Raw genomic sequence first — 21103 nt, 5'->3', positions numbered from 1 at the left:
GGACAGTTGAAATTACCATTAACCACAACCTGAGAAGTCAATTTGACTTGTACAGTTAACAAAAGTACCTTTTCCTTAACGGTGTAATGCTCACTCATGTCGTAAAATATGTGGCTTGGATGATTTTATTATTTTTATATCAGTTCTACGTAATAGAATATGCAGCCTGTGATGCTACATACAACGAAATTGTCACAATTGAGCGTTTGAGATCTGTGAACCCCAATAAACCCGCAACAAAAGATACTTTTCATAAAATCAAACTGGCAGTTCCTGAAGATTTAAGGCAAATGTAAGTACAAGCGTTTCTTTATAACTTGTTTCAGAATGTGGGTAACTTGAGCCTGAGACAAGAGGAATAAGAATGCTTTTTACCAACTCTAAATTAACTTTTTGAAATATAAGAATGTAAAAACTACAAATATTGATATGGTCATACTTCAAAAATAGAAAAGATGATTTTTGAATTGCAGTTTAGTGCTGGAGGAAGAAACACTGTCTTCAAAATTTTAAGGTTTGTGTGTGGTGCAGATTAAGATTTTTATTCTTAGAACTGTTCAGTGATGTGCACAGGTTAATCCGAATCCATTCTTGGTCAACTTTTATTATTTGATGATGGCTCTGGGAATAGTTAAACAATAATGAAACCTCCCAGAGTATGATATAAAGCCATCTAGCTTTCTCCTAGACCATGGACATGTTGTGGCCATATAGATATAGCTCTAAAAGTCAGATTGATACTGACTCCCCTTGTTTACCTTCAGGTCACTTTCTGCTTTCCTTGAGATGCATGTTGTTGCGTCAGTGTGGGATGAGTTATAAATTCAGGTTAGACTAAAACTTCCTGAAGTTAGTGTTACAGTATACAAAAGTTCACTCAGTGATGAGTGGACACAGGAAACCTGGAGAAGCCAAGCAAAGCATGAGATGAGCATAAGGTCCTTAGAATGCTGCAGGGGTTAAAATGAAATCACACATTTTAATGGTTCATGGTGTGTTTGAAATCTTGAACTTGCTGATTATCGTGATTGTAGCTTTTTAATGTACTTTTAACTTGTCATTTCACAGATATACATAGGGAAAATTTCTGAAACATTTCTAATCCTACTCATGTGAAAACAAATTAAAGAAAAATGAGTAAAATAAATTATAATGGAATAAAATAACACCTGCTTTGAAAGTGGGAGCTTGGAAATCTTTATTTGCATTCTTTGTATTAAGGAATTATTCTTTTTGGCTGTTAACCATAAATGCAGTGGTTACTACTTTTAACTTTGTTACTTTTTTTATTCCTAGGTGTGCCAAAGAATCTGCACATAAGGACTTCAAAAAGGCAGTTGGAGCTTTTTCTGTCACCTATGATTCTGAAAACCACCAGCTTATTATTTTGGTAAGTACAAATGTTTTACTGTACCATTGGCAGTGGTTTGTTTCAAGAGTCCATGTGTAAAGCACTGTTCTGTTTATTAATAATTCAGTCAATCAACGATGTAACCACAAAGCGGGCGAACATGCTGATTGATATGCACTTTCGGAGTCTTCGCACCAAGTTATCCCTGATACTGAGAAATGAAGAAGCCAGCAAACAGCTGGAGGTATGTTGGTTGTTCCCTGAAGTAATTTGAGTGAAACAGATAATAAAAAAACCTCTCGTGTATTTCTTAGCTGGTAGGACTTGCATTGAGGTGAAAGTAATGATGTACTGATAATAGTTTAGGAGGTAAAAAAGAAGCAAAGAAAGCAAAGATATTTACAGTTATAGGGCCTATTCTTTCAAAGACGCATTTTTATCAGCAGGATTTTGTGGGTGATTCAATACACATATGTAGATACATACATATATAAATGTATTTCTTTCATATTTTGAAGTTTAAAATAGTTAGCCGTCATTGCACAAATAATGCCACATATTAGGTAGCTTGAGAAATAGATGGGAGTGAATATGTCATGATACTGGTAGGACTAGCACTGGATCTAGCAAAATAAAACAGTGAAAATGAGATGGAAGGGGTGAAAACTGATGTTGTGGAATGTATGAAGGGATAGGTTTGTCTGTAGATTAAATGTTAGGAAATAATCTTACAGCAGATACAGCTTCTGATACTCCTGTGACTGGTGAGTGGGTGTTGACTGGCAAGAAGCTTGAGTCATACTTGTCCATGGGTAAAAGAAAAAAGAAAATAAAAAGAGTAGGCTAGGAAATAAGGGGTTCTTTATACATAAGAATTAACATTTCTTCATGGTTTTTCTCCTATGTGCAAATTAGAAAAAATAACAGTATTTCTGAAAAATTTTGGATTCACTGTCAAGAACCAGAGGTACTACTTAAACTACTGTAACTCAGTTTGACACAGGTGTATACCAGCAGTGTTTTTGCAGAGTGAGGTTTCATTGTCCCTTCCCAGGAGTTAAATCTATTTGTAGTGGGATGAAGTCATGTTCAGGCCTCCTGTATCCAGTGGGTATGCTCACTGTTACAAGAAGTTCTCACTTCTGTTGTTCTCTCTTGAGTATCTTGATTTCTGCATTTCAGAGCTGAAATCCAAGTTTGTTTGGGTTTTGAGTTTTTTCAAGATGAAGGATGGACCAGTTTTTACTCATTGGTGCTCCTTACTGAGCACTCCACTATAGCTCTTCAGTAATCATTCTTCTTTATCCTCCAGAACTGACAGTTGTGTGGGCAGTTTACCTCTTGAAGTGCAAAGTATTATTTTGGAGGTGGGAAGAACAACCGCCTCTTTAGAGTTAATTCTCTTTACATGCCCCCACAAATGCATGCACCAACAACTGTTGTCATTGATTCTTTTCCCAAACTAATCTTGGATTCTTCTTTTCTTTGTAACACTGAGTCTTTTTGCTGCTGTGAAAGTCTCAAACTTCATTTAGTTCTCACTGGAAAACCATTGTTGAACTTCTACCTGAGCAGTACTTAAATAAAAGTTGTGAGATAAATATATACAGTTCAAATTTGTGTGACAAAAGTTAGCTGGTATTTTTCATTTTGGCATTTGTTTTTTTCTTGTAGTTAGAATAAATATAAAATCAGTTTCATCCAAAGCTGAAATCAAGGTCTCCACAGGAAGAGCGTTAGATAATAAAAATCACACTCAGGATTACCGTTGAGACACTGACATACCAACAGACTCCACGTGTCCATCTGCAGATAATATATTTAGTGAACACTTCGGGCTTTACTGCATTATTAATAGCAGCTCACTGTTTTCATCAAATAAACCTTTCTCTGTGTCTCATAGTCACTGAATTCTTAAAGTCTGCCACTTGTCTTGTAGCAGTTTTACCTATTTTGTTTTCTAAGTCATTATCACCAGACCAACTTCTTTTGTTCAATGGAGTTCTTTTCTTCTTATTTGTTGTACCTTCTTTTTTGCATATTATCTTCTTGACTTGGATGACTACTTCTCAAACATGGCTTTTAGATCATCAAGTAGAATAACCGTTTATTTTTTGTTTACGTTCTTTCCCAGTGACTGTGACTTAGCTGTTTTGGGTGTCTTTCACATACTAAAAAGCCTGAATTTACAAGTGTTTTGCATTCTGTATTTTACTGTATCTAAGGAGAATTCAGTTATGGCTGCTGTGTAGATATTAATACATTACTTGCATACATGTTTCCTTTTAATGTATAGGAGAGAAGTAGAATACAGAATTTGTGATGTTTAAATAGAGCATACTTTGTAATAATTTGCAGAAAAGCTAATGATGTTTTAGTGCTGGCAGTAAAACTCTGGTTTGACTGTCAGAGCCAAGGTCCTCAGTGATGATGTAGCTTCATCTTTTCCACATGTTGAAGATAGTTAACAACTGATCATTTTCTTGGTCATCCTGTTCTCTCCTCTTATTTGACTGTCTATAAAGGATGTCAACTAGTAAATCAGCATTTGGGTTATCTGTTAAAATGTAGAAATGTGAGCAATTAAAAATAACTTTTGCTTTCCAAGGTGTCTGTAATGTAGCTACTGAAGTGCTTGACAGCACTCTCTGAGTATCCGAAGTATTTCATAACACTTGGATACTTACACCACTATCTACTGTAACCAGTTCTTTGAACCAGTGATTTAGCACAGAATATTTACCACCAGCTTTAAGCAGGAGCAGGTCAGAAAGCAGTATACCAGTTTAGCTGGAATAATATAGGGCTTCTTGTGGGCAATTCCTTGATGTTTTCTCAACATCTGTAGAGTCTCATTTTGCTGACATTAAACTGCTAATTTGAAGTGTGCATATGTATGCCTTGACAGGAGTTACAGCTTTGATTGCAATGCAGAAACATGGACAGGATTATATATCTTGGGTTTCATTTTGTTTCTTCCTTGCAAAACACTTTGGCCTTAATAGATTATCACAGTTGGAAATTGTCTGTCTTCCCACAATGCATTGAACTATTGTTCCTTTCCTGTGTTCTGTTATGCTCATGCTTATGAATGCTCACTATGACCCTTCTGTCTTGGTAGATGTGTGATTCCTGGATGAAATTCTGAACATACTTGTTTTCTGAATTCAAACAATTTTTGTGTTGTCATGCATGGGCACGAAGTCTTCATTTTTTTAAAGTGCAGTACATATCCACAGTTGCTCTGTTTTATATATAATTTTGTGTCAGTGGTTGAGTTATTACAGTTTCACCCATCTGTTGAAATTGGTGCCTTTTTTTTTTCTCAGATTTCATAAGGTTTGCTTTAATAATCACCACAGTTACTATTTTACTACCTTATGAGTGCTGTCTTACCTAGTAACGCCTGATAGCTGTAGCTATGAAAGAGTAATTCAAAATAGAGTTGTCAATACAGCTAGAGGCCAGCCTTATGTTATTATTTAAAAGATTTCTGAAGGATACTCCTTGGTGTTTTTGAAGTTGAAATAAGTGCAGTAAAGGGATTGATTAAATAAAAAGTAGGCTAAGCACCTGATTGAAAAATAGGCTTGAAATTTATGTTGATTTCTCTCTCCAGTGTACTGGAGAGACAATCAAAGTGAGCTGACATTAGATTTTTCTTCAGAGTTCTAGGCAACTTGCATCCCGGTTCCATGAACAGTTCGTAGTACGTGAAGACCTAATGGGTTTGGCCATTGGCACTCATGGTGCTAATATTCAGCAAGCCAGAAAAGTCCCTGGAGTGACTGCCATTGATCTTGATGAAGATACTTGTACATTCCATATTTATGGAGAGGTGAGTTCCTTTCTTCATCATTTCAGAAAATACCTGAAAGAAACGAGCAAACAAAAACCTTAGGGAAATTATTATTTTTTCTTACACATCTTTCTGTTGTAGGATCAAGATGCTGTGAAAAAGGCAAGAAGTTACCTTGAATTTGCTGAGGATGTCATACAAGTCCCAAGGAATTTAGTAGGTATGTTAGTTCTGGAGGCTGCCTCCATGATGGTAAGGAAAATGCCTTCTGAGAACTGCACTGAGCTAGAAGCAGTGTGGTGATGTTGAAGTACAAGGCAGAATAATTTCTGGATTAAGCCAGAGAATTCATTACTTCCCCATGCATGTCCAGAGATTAGTTCAGCTATACAAGAGACGAATCTGCAGTGTCATATTTTCCTAGTATACTTTGAATTATTTCTTTAACTTATATTTGTCTTTTTTCCCCTGTCTTTTTACAGTATGTTTAGAAGCAGCACTGTGGGATGAATTAGGTAACAGTGATGAAGAAAATCTAAAATACTTCCATTGCCAAACACTAAAAAAAGGTCTTAAGAACACATGCAGCCCTTCTATATTTGGAGAAATCTTTTAAGGAGCTTTTGATGCTACAAAGCAAAATAAAAATGTGTGATTTCATTCAGTAAATAGGAAAAGAGCAGAGAAAATGCTTTATGGTATAACATAGTCCTAAAAGCAAATGCTTTAACAGGTTTGTCAGGGAGCGTATGAAAGCTGCTGTTGAAGCAGTGTGAAATTCTGCAGTGGGACAAGTACTAAAAAATGTGGCAGCTCAGCTCTAGAATTAGTTAAAAGCAGTGGTTTTCCCTTCCCTGTTCCCTCCTGGTTTTACTCGTGATAAGTGAAAATTAGAAGCTGCCATCATGATTTTAATTTGAGGTCTTAAAGTCTGTTTCTCTTTAGAACTTAGCAATTTATTTTTTAGTCAGGTTTTCAATTCTACTCTTAATTCTTGACCTGGATCCTTTAGAGTACAACTTTGGCTGAACACTATTATGTCTGAAACAAGCTAAGTTTTAATAGTTTGGCTTATAAAATTCCTAGTAATTTGCTTTGAAAATGCAGAAGGCTTTTTTAGATATATATATATATATACTGATTTTTTTTTAATCTAAAGAGAATGCAAACAACCATCTTTTTCTATTTAATTATATTTTTAAAAATTCAAACTAAACAAAAAATGCAAACAAAGAAAAAACTCACCCAAGATGTTTTGTTTTGTTTTTTTTAAGACTGTATGGACATTTTTATTTGAAAATATTTGTGTGTGTTGCCAAATCCTCACAAAAACTTTGATTGGAGTAAGTGATGTAACTTGTGGAGGTTTTGGGAGTTTTGTTCAATTTACTTTTTTAAATCACTAGCGGGGCTTTTTTACATGTATTAATAAGATGCTGTTCCATTTCCCAGTAATATATAATAAAATAAAATATTCAGATAAAGTGCTCAGAAGTAGTTTTTGACACTCAGAACAGCCTTTGTCATTGAGGAGGAACTTACTGGCCATATTTTATCATGTTTTCTGCAAATATTCATGTTAGAGAAGTTGAAACACAAAAATGAAAATTTATTTAGCTTTGGGCGATAGGAGTCTGTTGTGACTAAAAGTGGCGTTTAATTTCTTCATGGATTAATTGTATCAGACAAACAGTAGCTGTTATGTACTTGGGGCTTTTACCTCTATTTTAGTTATGTGCCAATAAAAAAAAAATCATGTTAAGTTTTCCAGCAGTTTGTTAAATAAAAATCCTTTTTTTTTCTTACATGCAGGAAACATCATTAACATCACTCTTTTAAGCTTTTCTTGAAAACTGTGATTGAAGGATGTGGCCCTCCCTCATCATGTCCCAAGCAGCTTAGTTTTCCTGCCAATTTGCAAGACAGCACATTGTTTTGCTGAGATTAGAGAGAACTAAATTTTCATTTTCCTTGTCTCATGCTAGAATATCTGCTTCAGAAGATACGTCTACATTACTGGCATTGAAGTATAATTTATTTCCATTTTTATCTTTGACTTTTTAGTGAACTATAAACTACTGGCAAAAATGTCTAAAAACCTCAGTTTTACAGGATTTTACATCTGCCTCAAACAGTATCTTTGGTAGTATTTGATCAACTAAAATTTTGTAAATTAACTAAGTTTTGCTTACACAAGAAGTAGTTATACTAAATGTTACAGCACTATAAAAGCATTTTTGTTTGTTTTGACTGTATATTTTAAATGCAAGCAGAAATGTTCATAATTCACTGAAGTTATTTTAAACGTACCAAAGCAAAGCGTAATAAACATTCAAGGTATTGTGTATTTCTGTGATCAGTGTGTTTTATAAGTTAACACCACAAGCTTATGTGGACATCTTAGTTAGTGGCTTGTTAGCTAAGTCTTTGTTGTAGAGGATTAATGCATTTTGGACAAGTTCTTGCACTTGTATGTAAATTGTCTTGTGTAATTAAAATACAGCTATACTCTCAGGTTTAGGGGAAGACCATAATGAAGTGGAATGTTCTATATGTTCTTTCTGTAGGAAAAGTAATAGGAAAAAATGGAAAACTGATTCAGGAGATAGTGGACAAATCTGGCGTTGTAAGAGTGAGAATTGAGGCTGAAAATGATAAAAATATTCCACAGGAAGAGGTATGTTTTCACTTAATACAATTTTTCTTTTTGTTAATTGGTTGTATTCTACCCAATGTTAACATAAATTCTTCCTTGTATCTTAGCAGTGGTAAGAGAAAGTGTTGATTAATGTGTTTTCTGATGGATTCTGTCTTTTCCTATGAATGCTGAGGGGCATTTTTATATAAATTTGGCTTCTCTGTGTTAGAAAAATGCTTTGTGAAATTTATTGGTGGTGCACCTTGGATATTTCATGTTGTTCATGTTGGAAACAATGACATTGCCCAGCATGTACTAGGGTATAAATTCATATCTATAAAACCTGCTGGTTTCATTCATTAATCTGCTTTGAGTTTGATTTCTTAGGTTTTTACCTGGTTTAATTTTTCATTAGCAATTTCTTCTGCTGCTGCATTGAGGGGCAAGGTTGTGGTATGCAAAAAAACTTACACCGTGGAGGTTTTAACATCTCGGTGCAAAAAGACTCCCTGCAGTTTCAGACGTGAAATGTGCTTAAAGAAAACTGAACTGCCTTTCATTTACCTCAAAATCCAAATACATACCAGCTAAGAACTTTTGCTACTTTGGATAAGCTGTGAATATGGTTTCTGGAGCCCTTATGTTCTTCCTTGAGTAGTTATTTCCTCTCCTGTTTTGTCACTGGAAGACTTACTGAAAATCCACAATCCAATTTCCATCTTTCTGTACAGAGGGTCTAAGCAATTACCTAAGGGCTTTTTACTATTTTACTAGTTTTACATCTGTCTGAAAAGGTAAACGGTCAATATTTAAACGTAAAGGTTTCACTGGTTTGTCGTATTTATTTTCTAAGGATAAATTCCTGCAGCATAAATGAAATTAGTTTAATAAGCAAGAGGGTGCTGCTATTGCTGAAGGCTAGAGAATCACAGAATGGTAAAAGAGCCAGTACTCATGGCTGCAGGGAGTATGTCTGGCTCTTTTTTTAAATTCTGACTTGAAAAAGCTGATATGCTTATATTTTTCTGTCCAAAATGCAGCTTTTAAGGATTATCTTGAAAGATCTTTTTTACCTGTCAAGCTCTGCATTCATATTTCTGTTTTACTGGCGTTGTTTGTACTGTTTCACATGTTAGTTGTGTCATGCCAGATGCAATACAGAAACCTGAGATCAGACTTTGACAGGTAAGAGTTAGTACTTGTAAATTGAATGCAGCTTTATTTCAACTATGAAATCCAACTAACCTTCCCATGTGTGAATTTGGATATTGCAGCCCTTCTTCTTGTAGTGGAACAGTAGTTCAGTTAAATTTTAATACAGCATTTGGTTCTTTTTATGTGACTGAGATGCTAGAATACTGCCCATTAGTTTCAAGTGCAGTTTTATACATCTTACAATTTTATAACAGGCTATCTTCAGGCTTTTCATATTTTAAAATGAGATAGGTGTTGTTTGTTACAGTAACATATATTACTTTTACCTCTAAATTTATTATGTACATAAGGTCTGCTCAGTATTCCCCGTTGCACCCAAGTTGAACATAAGAACTTTTGCTTTGAAGACAAAAATAAGGCTTCAATAAATAAGCACTTTGCTACTTTTGTATGGTTGAAATTGCTTGATGTGGTTACCAGTTCATACTCTTTATACCTTGAATCCACTGCCAAAAGAAAGAGCAGACTGTTTCCTTAAATGCTCTTTTAAATCATTTGTCTTGTCATCGTTTAATAATTGATACTTTGAGCTAGTTAATGCCCGTTTAGTAGAAATTTCACTGCTCTTTATCAGGTTGTATAAAATATTTATGAAACTTAAAATACCCCAGATAATAAAATATTTCAGTCAACAATGCCTGTGGCTAAAGTATTTCTAATGCTCAAGAAAGTCAGTGTTAATGCTGAGGTTCCTTAGGACTAGAGGACTGTGTGTATATTATTTTTCCTGGTTACTTAATGTGGATGTGTAAGGTCTAATGTAAGGTTTTTGTTTGTAAAAGAAATGGAGCAGAGAAGAAAACCAAATACAATCTTAAAGGTGGAGACAAATTATGGACTGGCCACTCCTGGGCAACCTCGGCATACTGTGCTTTTAACTTTTAAGACATTTGTGTCTCAAATCATTTCACTCTGCAGCAAACCTTTCTTTTGTAATGCAATTCTGTAAAGGGTGTGTGTACAGTGAAAATTAAAGGCTTTTTTAGAAGTAGTGATAGCAAAACAATATTTGAGATCAGTAGTTGTGCCAGGCTTTGGTCTGCAGTGGCATGGGCTTCAGCAGCTGAGTGTTGGAGATGCTCAGGTTAATGTCTGCAGTCCACAGTGAAGCTTCTCCTGCCCAGGTGATGCTGCAGCTGCTGGAACAGTCAGGTTCACTCCTTGGGCCTGTATGGGCTGCACTCACACCTCACTGTGAAATGCTGCATGGACCTCTCTTAGTATCAGAAGTTTTGGTGTAGAAATTGTCTTTTTATTGTTAAGGTTTACTTTGTTTTCCACACTCAGTGAGGCCCTTTTAGATAGGCAGACAAAGCAGGTGAAAAATAAACTAAATTAATCTTTAGGTGTTTTGTCTCCTGATGCCATAATTTCAGACTTCAGAATTTCTAGATTTGTATTTTCCATGTATTTATTGAATTGTTTAACGTGCTTGAAGGGTAGAAGAACTATAAATTAGAAATCATCACCTGAAGTACTAACTCCTTCTTGAATATTTTTTTACTTTTTTTTACAACTGTAGAGATATTCAAGCAGGATCAGATTTTGTTCGGTGACACAATGTTAATTCTATTTACTTTTTTAAAAGCTCAAAAGTAGACCAAAAGCAGCTGGTGAGAGAATGGATGCAGTCAGCAAAGATGGCATTTTGAAGGGAAGAAACATAAAGTGTTCTAAATTGACTCTTCTTTACTTGTTCAGAAAAAATAAATATTGACATTGTGCTGCAAATTATCTAAATCTGCCTATTTAAAAAAGTTCTTTGCATAAAGGGAATTAGACTACATGATGTAGTCAATATCAGAATTAATATATACTGTTGTCTCACTTTTTCATTTTTGCTTGTGCATGGTATAAGAATTGTTTTCAAGTTTTACAGTAATAAGTTTGGTTCTCTTCAGAATTCAATGCCTAATCAATAACCAAAGCCTATTGTTACTGTGTTTTAGGGAATGGTACCATTTGTGTTTGTAGGAACCAAGGATAGCATTACTAATGCAACTGTTCTTCTGGATTATCATCTTAATTATTTAAAGGTGAGGATAATGATGCTGCTTTACTACTATTTTTTTTTCTATCAATACTTGGGATGGTAACAGTGTGATAATCTGTTCAGGTCCTGAGGCTATTGAAAAATTAGTATTATAACAGGTTTTCTGTCTAAAAATTGAATGTTTTTAATAAAAGAATAATTTGTCTGAAGAATGGGATGACAACTTTTTTCAGGATGGGAATTACAAAAGAGTAGGGAAAAAAAAAAGTGCTGCCAACTTTATATATGAAAGAGTAGTCAGTCCTTCATGCAGCTGCAGAGCAAGCAGCCTTCCATGCAGAATCTTGTATAGAGTAGGCATTTTTTTAACACAAAAATGCTAAACTCCTTTTTCTGTAATGAATTGACATTTCATACCTGAGTATGTTTTGTAGGCAACTCAGCTTTACGTGTTGTGTTGGCCTCTTGGCTCCGTAACTTCCCCAGTAGTCTGTGATGAGTGGTCTGTTGTAAAGGGGGCAAAAAATATCCCACATTGTTGCTTATAGTTACTTTTGCCTAAGGCGGTTGTGGCCAGGTGCCCAATCTTTGATGGCAGAGCCAGATCTAACAGCAGGGAGAACTTTTAAATTCATTTAATTAAATAAAGTCTTGCATCTCCTTTGAAGCCTTCAGACCATTCATTATTTGGTACTTGTCCAGTCAGTGTGGTAGCTACCAGTGAATCTTTCAGAATGCTAAAATTTCTATACATATTTAAACTTCTCAGTACAGGTAAGCGAAGAAGTCAGGAGAAGGAGCAACTTTTGTTTCCTTAACTCAGTCGCTTTACCTCCTGCTTTTGTCAGTATTCTGGAGCAGAGGTACAGCAGCTCTGCAGCTGTCACAAGGTAGAGGCAGAGAAGGACCAGATTAAAACTAATACTAAAAATCAAGTTCATTTCTTGCATGCTCACTGTGGTTTGAAAAGATATTTCTGGTTTAAACTTTTTTCGCTGCCTAAAAAGGGTACTGACATGGCTGTGGAAAGTGTTTAATAGCCCAGCAGTTTTATTTTAGATTGTTCAGTTCATCGCCAGCTGTGGTCACTTTGTCTTAGTGCTCTCCAGCCTTCCTGAACAGAAGGTTACAAATAAGTGTTCATCAGTCTATGTGATAACTACTGGATAGATTCTTATCTCGGAGGTTTTATCTTGGCCTTTTCATCCCATTAAACATAAACGGACAAAATGTTGTTATCTTAGTGGCCTTTTGCCGTAATAATTCAGAATAATGTCCTCCAGTTCCCTAACAAGAAGTAGGGGACAAACTTGATCCTCAGATTTTCACATTTTTATGCCTCCAGGCAAAGATTATTAAGTAAACATTTTGTAAAAGATACATACTAGTGCCTCAACATCAAATGTACTGTATCAGCTCAAAGTCATGAATTTCTTCGTAATAAGAAGAAAGCAGACTTGGCTGGAATGATTGTAGTGAATTCTCAGGATCTTGGGAGGAAAGAGAAAGACAGACTAATACGAGGATTCACAGCCTCAGACTGCATGAAGGTAGACTTTGGCCTTTTCAGGGATCTGCTTGGAAGAATCTCATAGGATACTTTCCTGGAAGGAAGACAGGTTTGGAAGACCTGCCTCTTAAAGCATCAGATTCTCTAAGTTGAAGAATACTCCATCTTGATATTGATATGCATGTGTTCACACAAAAGAAACAGTAGGCCTGCAGGGATCAACAAGGAACCTGTGTCTAAATTAACATAGAAAAAGTGAGGATACAAGGAGTAAAGACAGGTGACTCAAATGAAGTATAAAATCACAGTTTGAGTGGGCAGGGATGAGTTTGGGAAAGCTGAAGTCCATCAGGAGTTGAATATGGCAAGGGATGTAATGGAAATGGGAAGGGGTTCTGCAGCAAAAGGAATGCCAAAGAAAATACATGCCTGCTGCTGGATGGAGGAGGGAACTTGCGCACAAACAGGAAGGATGAGGTTCTGAATGTCATCCTCAGTTTTGGTTTTTTATTTATAAGTTTTGTCCTAAGGAACACCAGCCCCCTGATACCAATGGGAGAGTGTGGAGCAAGAAGTCTTAGTCTTCCTAAAAGAAGATTGAGTTAGGGAACATCTTAAGGGGAAAGAGATTCACACCAAATCACTGGTGGGGTGCATTCCTGAGTACCAAAGTATCTTAGCAAAGTCCTGGCTGGACTAGGTGACCTGCAGAGGATGCAATGTCAGACTGAAACTTCTATCAATAGATTTCTCCCTAATTAAAGAAAAAGGAAAGGGGTTTGCCACTCTGTGAGCTAGATAACATCTGAAACTGGCAAAGTTTCCTTGAATATGCATTGCTGTATCTCTTTTACCTAATTTTGTATGGTAAGGGTGCTGTGTGCTGGTGCCTCTATGCCTGAGTTACAGCACTTTTCTCTCTATGCTTTTATGCTTCCTCTAATTCCTCATACTGTTCATTATCATTATGTAGGCTTAGCAGCAGAGTGCCTTTTTATGAAACAATACTGTTACATCAGAATTGTTTAATAACTTTGGTATTTGTTATGTGCAGCAGCGTAAAGAGGTTGTGTTCTGATCTGAGTGCTTTTTCTTGATACGTGTTTTAAACAAACCTTGTCAATTGTGCCACAGGAAGAATTGTGTTGGTAGCACATGGATTTGAACAGTTGAAAGTCTTTCTGTTAAACAAGTTATTCTCAAAGCTGAGTTGCTGTTTGAGTATTAAATAGATGATCAGTTGTAATATTCCAGGGTTTTTTTTCTGAGGCCTGCATGTATGCACATGCAGATGGTTAAATAGTGGTTGCACATGACTTGCTGGGCTTGTGTTTGCACAGGAAGTGGATCAGCTGCGTTTGGAAAGATTGCAAATTGATGAGCAACTGCGACAGATCGGAGCTACTTCCAGGCCACCCCCAAACCGTACAGATAAGGACAAAGGGTACATGGCTGACGATGGGCCGGGCCTTGGCCGCGGCAGCCGCCCCTATCGAAACCGCGGGCACAGCCGGCGTGGGCCAGGCTATGCTTCAGGTAGGTACCTACAGGGACACTTGCACTTTCCACCGTGACCTACTGGTCTTGTGATTTTTTTGAAAAATACTGGACAGAGAGCTATTAAAAATGCAGTTAATATTGAGTATTAATATTTGAAGATCATACAGAGCTTTATGCTGTAAGAAAATACTTGGAAGTGTAGTGTTTTCCTGTAATCTACACTGCTTTCCATGCAGTTCCTGCTTCTTACAGTATACTTCTGTCTTTCGCATTATGGAGAATATCTAATTACTCCATAAATCCTTAGAGTGAGGAATTTTATTAATTTATATTTTAAACAATTCCTGACAATTCCTGAAGTCTGTTTTCATTTAAACTTGTGAGTCTATCCTAATATAAATGTTTATAGGTGAAAATATTGTGTAGCTCAATTTACAGAAAAGTTATTTTCTTCATATTAGATTGAACTTTTATAGTTTTACTAGAAGATCATAGTCACCAAAATAGTGTTTTACTCTTCGAAACCTTGGATAATTCATTAATGAATAGTTTTCCAGATTGTGCTTCTTCAGAGCAATCTATTACTTCACTATCCATAACGTAGGTCAGCTGGTGTTTGTCCTGACTGAAAGGCCTGTAGTGTGAGCTTTATAAAAAAAAAAACCTTAGCTTACATTCTGTATAATACAAAATTAATGTTTTTGTGATGTTTACTATTTTTAAGAGATGTGAACTCACCTTGCTAATAATGAATTATGGGGGTAAAAATGGGGATTTTTTTTTCAAAAAGTTTTTGTCAATAAAGGTGATCTGTTAATTAGAAAAATTGCAATGGCCATTTATTTGATTTGATACATTTCTAGCATTTTGACTTTGTTCTCTGCTTTTGTAGTCTGTTACAGGCTGTTTCATGAAGGAATTTTTTTCTTAGATGAGTTGCAGTGGTGAGAGGAGACAGGACAGGTTATGTTCATAACTTTCAGCTGTAGAAATATGAAGGATTCTAGTCTATTACACTTACGTTTTACCAGACATTACATTTTGTAATATGTATATTCAGTAATAGTATGTTCAGCAATCTGCTGATATAACATCAATTTTAAGCATGTGGCACACTGAATTATTTAGGCTTAAATACACAACTAACTTTTATTACTGTCTTGAATTTTGAGGAAGTAATATATATTATGCACATATGCCTTTCTATGTTATGTATGTTATAGAGCTTGGGAGGCAAAAACATCCCAAAACTGTCTATTAACAAAAAAAGAAGAAAAAATTTAAATACATCTTGCATTCTGCTATAGTAATTTCATGCTAAGCTACACTGGCGTGTTTGAATTTTTCATCCTCTTGATAGGAACTAATTCTGAAGCATCAAATGCTTCTGAAACAGAGTCTGATCACAGAGATGAGCTGAGTGATTGGTCGGCGGCCCCGGCAGAGGAGGAGCGGGACAATTACCTGCGCAGGGGGGACGGGCGGAGGCGTGGTGGCGGCGCCAGAGGCCAAGGCGGGAGGGGGCGCGGAGGATTCAAAGGTAAATGGAGACTCCTTTTGGAAACAGATGTCAGTGTGGGGATTCTAAAGCAAACTCACTTCTGCTAGCTGCTCCTTTTCTCATCTGTTCTGACTCCCCACGTGGCCTCTCCTGACTTCTCTTTGTCGGTCTTTTAAATGGAGTATTTTGTTTCAGATGTGTTGAACATTGAGCAGAGGAGAATATTTTTTTTTTTCACTTGCTTTATTTTTGGGGAGTTTTCTCTATATTTGTTTTCCTAAAATGCATCTTGGCTCAAGTTTGTGTCCTGTGCTATCACACGTAGATGTCAAGAAATAAATTTCTAGTTTGTCAGTAGATACAGAAAAATGTTTTAATATCTGTGTTACTCATTCAGCTGTACATATTCACATCCTCTTGTATTTGATTTTCATGGAACAGGATAATATTGTAATTTATGTGTTCAGTGGAAAGGACCAGGCAAAAGTAAGGTGTGAAAACTTCAGAAAGTTAAATGTATATACCTGAACATATGATATTTCATTATATTTATTTGTTTACATATGATGTTTCATTGCATTTATTTGTTAAAATACTTTCTTCTGCAGCTCTGCTTATTTCTTGAAATTTTTTTCAAAGTATGAGTGCTGCTTAATAAGACTTTTCTGTAAGAAAGTAATGTATAATTTAGGAAGCATATAAGCCATTGAAAAATGTGAAGATATTAAACACTACTGATTGTACTTCTGTAGTTAATTATTTTGAGAAGTGGGGTTTTTTTCAGTCAGTAATCATGTTGTTTTATGTTATTAATAATATTTGTTCATGAAACAGAAAATTCTGAATTCCCTACTGTGCTTGTGTAAAATTGAAGTGGCAGAACATCATGTCTTTGTTGAACAACTTAGTTGGTAATTCTTCTTCCAGGCAATGATGAACAGTCGCGAACAGATAACCGTCAGCGTAACTCAAGAGAGGCAAAAGGGAGGACAGCAGACGGGTCTCTTGAGGTAACTCTTCTCATATAGGAAGTCTAAAAAATTAAAAAATTAAAATTGCAGTGTGTCATATAGTGGTAGAGTCTTCAAGGTTGTGAGTGACACAGTAGCCCTGTGAGTCCATATTTTGTCTCCCTAATCACATCTATGAAAGTTGTGTTACAAAATGGCACAGATGCTCAGGACTCTAAATATATCAAGCCCTGTAAAGATGCAATTTTGTAATGCCTGTCTGTTGAAATACTGATGACAAGTCCTAAGGATTTACTAAGCAGTTTGATTTCAGTCTCTGTTCTTACTAGTGCTTTGGTTTTAGCTTTTATTTCTTGCTTTGTTGTGTATTGTTGTCTAAGTTCTATGTACACGAGGGAATAAAATCCTTAACACTATATAGAGAGTGTGTTGTAGCCAGAATCCTCAGAGTAAGAAAGATTAAACTTCAGAAACTATCTTCACTATTAAATGAAACATTTGCAATTGAAGGCTATTCAGTCTAGAAAGTAAGCTAAAAATGCATGTCAAGAAACTTTTCAAGTAACAGATTTTAAATATCTTGTAACCTTAAATAATTTAAAGCATTTTATAAAGATATTTCTGCATTTTTTTCAAATGTTGTGTTTTACAGTTTTCAAGCTGATACCTTATGTATATATGTTAAGTTTCCCCACATGGAAACTGTTCTTGCTTCAAATGGTGGCTTGCAAACCTTCTACCATCTCTTACCTCATAGGATGAGTTAAGTTGGAAGGAAGAAACAAAGTGCAGCTGCAAGCTGCTGCCTTTGCATGGTTTTACCAGGAGTCATGTTTCCAGTGGGAAATAGAGACGATTCTTGGCTTGGTTTTTAGAAAGCCTGGTTAAGAAAATGACAAAATGGAACAAGTGATCAGATGCTTAGTTTTTGACAGGGGAGTGCTGAACTTACAGGTGTAGTAACTGAATATGCATCTGAAATGCAAATAATTAACTTGGCAAAACAAAAAGTAAATAATGGCCATGTGAGTTTTGTAATTAATTAGTAATTACCTTGCAAAGGTAGGCAGTGAGGAAATGTGGTGCTGGAAAAATAACGGTAAGACACTTAAATCATGGGAGATTTGGATGCAGTGACATGTTACAAGAAAACAAGTACTTGCATGTTCAAATCTGCCTGATAAAGTTGTAAAACTCTTGTTACATATCAAGGAATAAGTGTTTGCCACCCTTTACAAGCATAAAAATTTGCTTTCCACATGCTCTCTTGAAATTTTTTATGACCTCTTAAAAAGGCTGCAGAAGTTTTTTGGATGTATTAAATGGATTATTTTTTCAGTTTCTAAAAAGGTCTGAGTAGATTTTTTTTTTTTTTTTTGAGATTCAGAAAAGCTGCCATTAAATGATGCTATGTCTTTGGGGGGCTTTTTGCATACAAAGAGTAGGAATTCAAATTATTAGATGTTGAACTAATGTTTCAGAGATCCATGTGATATTAATTCAACTCTTTGTGCATCAGCAAATTGGAAATTTTTCTCTTTACTTCCAAGGGTAGGTAGATGGGAGAGGATTTTTTGGGTCACAGGTATTTTTGAACAGAAAAGAATTTACGCCCTCCCCTGCAGCTGGATGCATTTAACAATGCCATGAGGGGCTGGCACTATTTGCTCCTCCCAGACAGCCAAGGTAGACAACACCCAGGGGTGGAGGAAAGGAGGAGAATGCTTTATATAACTCTGAATTGTTCCAGATCAGAATTGACTGCAATAATGAAAGGAGTGTCCACACTAAAACATTACAGAATACCTCGAGCGAAGGCAGCCGGCTGCGGGCGGGGAAGGAGCGGAACCCGAAGAAGGAGAAGACAGACAGCGCAGACACTCAACAGCCGCTGGTGAATGGAGTCCCCTAAACTGCATAACTCTGAAGTCATATTTCCTATACTGTTTCAGTAATTCCTATTCCATGTTAGAGAAACTTGTTAGGCCAAAGACAAATAGTAGGCAAGATGGCGCAGGGCATGAAATGAACATATGTTCTCTGTTAGCCTTTTTTAACATCAACAGTATGCAGTTGTTTTCAGAATAAGAAGTTATTCAAATATTTGCATAAAAATACCTGAACTTCTGAAAATCGCTTCCAAGTACATATTGCAGTTCAAACGATGAAAGATTCTTTTTTGTTTGTTTTAAAAATACTGAGCTGTGCATTGGTAAACTTTCTGTTCAGTTGTACCATTTTAACACATCGGGTCAAATTCACTGCTCAATTTCAATTTTCAGAATAAATAGTGTTTGCAGTAATCAAATTGGCTTCTGTTTTCAATCTAACTTACAAATTCTTCATGAAATGCTATGTCGTTTTATGTCCTGTGTCAGTTCACATTGTGGTCCACCTTTTTCAATATTTTGGTGGACCCTGAAATCTGTGTGATGTAACAATTGTCATTTTCATTAGCAAAAAAGTTGTATGATCTGTGCCTTTTTTATATCTTGGCAGGTAGGAATATTATATTTGGATGCAGAAATCAGGGAAGATGAGTTGGTAACACTAAATGTAAAATATATGTAGCAATCCTTGTCAGACGTTAGTACTTTATAGACAAGTGCATGCTTTCCATAATTTTTCCCTACATAAACATTCAGTTAGGCAGTTGTAAGAATAGGAAATTTATTTTGCACTGAAGATTTGGCAAATAGTGTTATTGAAAAAGGGGTGTAATTTTTTTCTTTGTAGGCAGTACAGAAGCTTTTTTTTTAAAAAAAAAAAACCTAAAAAAAATCTTTCCGTTGTGGAAAACTAAAAAACTCATTGTTACTGAGGGAACAAGTGTAACATGTTCACAGGCTAGTAATGTGTGCCTGCTGTTTGGCTAGATGACCAGCCTGAAGTATTGTTGGTTTTCATCCTCCCAAAATTTTTGAATTGCTTATTTTAATTTGGAGACTATTTCAGGAGAAGTAGGAAGAAAGCCACCACATGTCATGCCCTGGCAAGTACAGATAGAGTAGTTGAAAATACTGAAGGTAAAGCAAAAATTCTTCATATTTTGAGCTGCAAGGTCCTAATTACCAGCCAATATGAAGGTGTCACAGAATTTGATCCAAAGTACAGCTGTACACCAGGGAAGAGTGGGAAGTGGTGAGAGGAGCTGTGCTTTCTTTCATTTCTGATCACGTGTTAAACTTACTGGACACAACTGCATAAGGACCTTAATTTTAGTCTATTTTTGTTCCGATTACTCCAGGAGAGCCACTGTTTATGTACAGAATTGTACAAACTTGACCTTGCCTCTGATGTATTTTGTGAGTTTTGTTTCTTTGCTTTCTTCATTCTTTTTTTCCTTGCATACAGGTGAGCATACTAAAACTGGCAACGAACTGCACATGATTTAACAAATATAAAAATGTCTTAAAAAGTATTGCCAAACATTAATGTTGATTTCTAGTTATTTATTTTGGGAATGTATAGTATTTGAAAACAGAAATTGGTACCTTGCACACATCATCTGTAAGCTGTTTGGTTTAAAATACTGTAGATAATTAACCAAGGTAGACTGACCTTGTAATGTAACTGCTCTTGGGCAATATTCTCTGTACATATTAGCTACAACAGATTGGATTTTATGTTGACATTTGTTTGGTTATAGTGCAATATATTTTGTATGCAAGCAGTTTCAATAAAGTTTGATCTTCCTCTGCTAACTGATGTTGATGCAATCCTTATGAATGATTGCTTTAAAAAAATCTCAACTGGTAGAAAGTATTTCTTTGTTTAGACTTTAACTGTAGCTGTTGTTTATTTACACATTTTAGAAAAGTCTCTGATATTACCAGATTCCAAAAATACAGCATAAAATGCTCAAGAAGACACAGTCTCCTCATGGAATGGTACCTGCTGAGTGGTCACACTTCATGCACTCACATTTCTCACATACAGTGGTTGAGTTCACTAAGGTGCTAACCCGGGTAAATGTGAAATTACTAAACCACAATCGAATTGGCTGCATTCCACTTCCAAGTGCTTTTGGGGTTATGACCTTTTTCAGTATTTGTGTACTTAACATATATCCCTTTTGGTTCATATTCCAGTGATTTTTAATGTTTATTAGATTTCAACAAATCAACCTGTGAATCTAAATGTACACTTTTATTTTGAAGTCATGTTACAAAACTGGAAAGTGCAACAAATGTCTGATGCTTGAGTTCAGGTCCGTCCTGTTGGTAACTATTATAAAGTATCGTCTAATGAATTAAAATTATTTTTAAAATAAAGTTCTTTGAAAGAGTGAGAGGTATTTTTGAATCATGCCAAAGTCTAAATTCAGTAAGATTAAGCTCTAAGTATATGAATTAACAAATGCTTAAAAAATAGAAAGTTTGTGTTTCTGTTTACTGAATGCATTTTGTTAATGATGGTGGGGAGTTAAGATTTTCAGAGTTGTTATTAAAACTTTGTCAAGGAAAAAGTCTCTTTATTCAGCTTTTTTTAAGCAGATAAAAATCCCTTTATGAGCACTCATGAGTTCAAGAGGATACTAGGTTTAGTTTCATAAATAAAGAGTTATTTGAATCAGTTACTGATGAGATTTTTCAGCCCTTCTTGGTCTGTAATATGAAATATTG

The 21103-nt window shown here is 35.6% G+C and overlaps 1 protein-coding gene across 5 annotated transcripts in view; it reads left to right on the top strand.

Annotated features, from left to right (window-relative positions):
• The window catches only part of FMR1 (fragile X messenger ribonucleoprotein 1), a 30631-nt gene extending 10449 nt beyond the window's left edge, over positions 1-20182 (top strand). For 2 of the 5 annotated variants that reach the window (XM_014881544.2, XM_088173296.1), the window contains 11 exons: positions 144-292; positions 1297-1390; positions 1479-1595; positions 5019-5189; positions 5292-5370; positions 7718-7827; positions 10953-11039; positions 13847-14042; positions 15367-15546; positions 16435-16517; positions 18280-20182. In XM_014881544.2, the coding sequence (XP_014737030.1) occupies positions 144-292; positions 1297-1390; positions 1479-1595; positions 5019-5189; positions 5292-5370; positions 7718-7827; positions 10953-11039; positions 13847-14042; positions 15367-15546; positions 16435-16517; positions 18280-18390 (1377 nt within the window). In that variant the 3' untranslated portion in view covers positions 18391-20182. Of the gene's footprint in view, positions 1-143; positions 293-1296; positions 1391-1478; positions 1596-5018; positions 5190-5291; positions 5371-7717; positions 7828-10952; positions 11040-13846; positions 14043-15366; positions 15547-16434; positions 16518-18228 lie in introns of all 5 variants that reach the window. The other 3 variants (XM_014881542.2, XM_088173294.1, XM_088173295.1) reach the window with 2 other exon arrangements.
• The last annotated feature ends 921 nt before the right edge of the window (positions 20183-21103 follow it).

Source organism: Sturnus vulgaris, chromosome 14 (genome assembly GCF_052056855.1).
Source record: "Sturnus vulgaris isolate bStuVul1 chromosome 14, bStuVul1.hap1, whole genome shotgun sequence".
NCBI lineage: Eukaryota > Metazoa > Chordata > Aves > Passeriformes > Sturnidae > Sturnus > Sturnus vulgaris.
The sequence above is the reverse complement of the archived record's forward strand: the minus strand, read 5'-3'. Positions and strand labels throughout refer to the sequence as shown.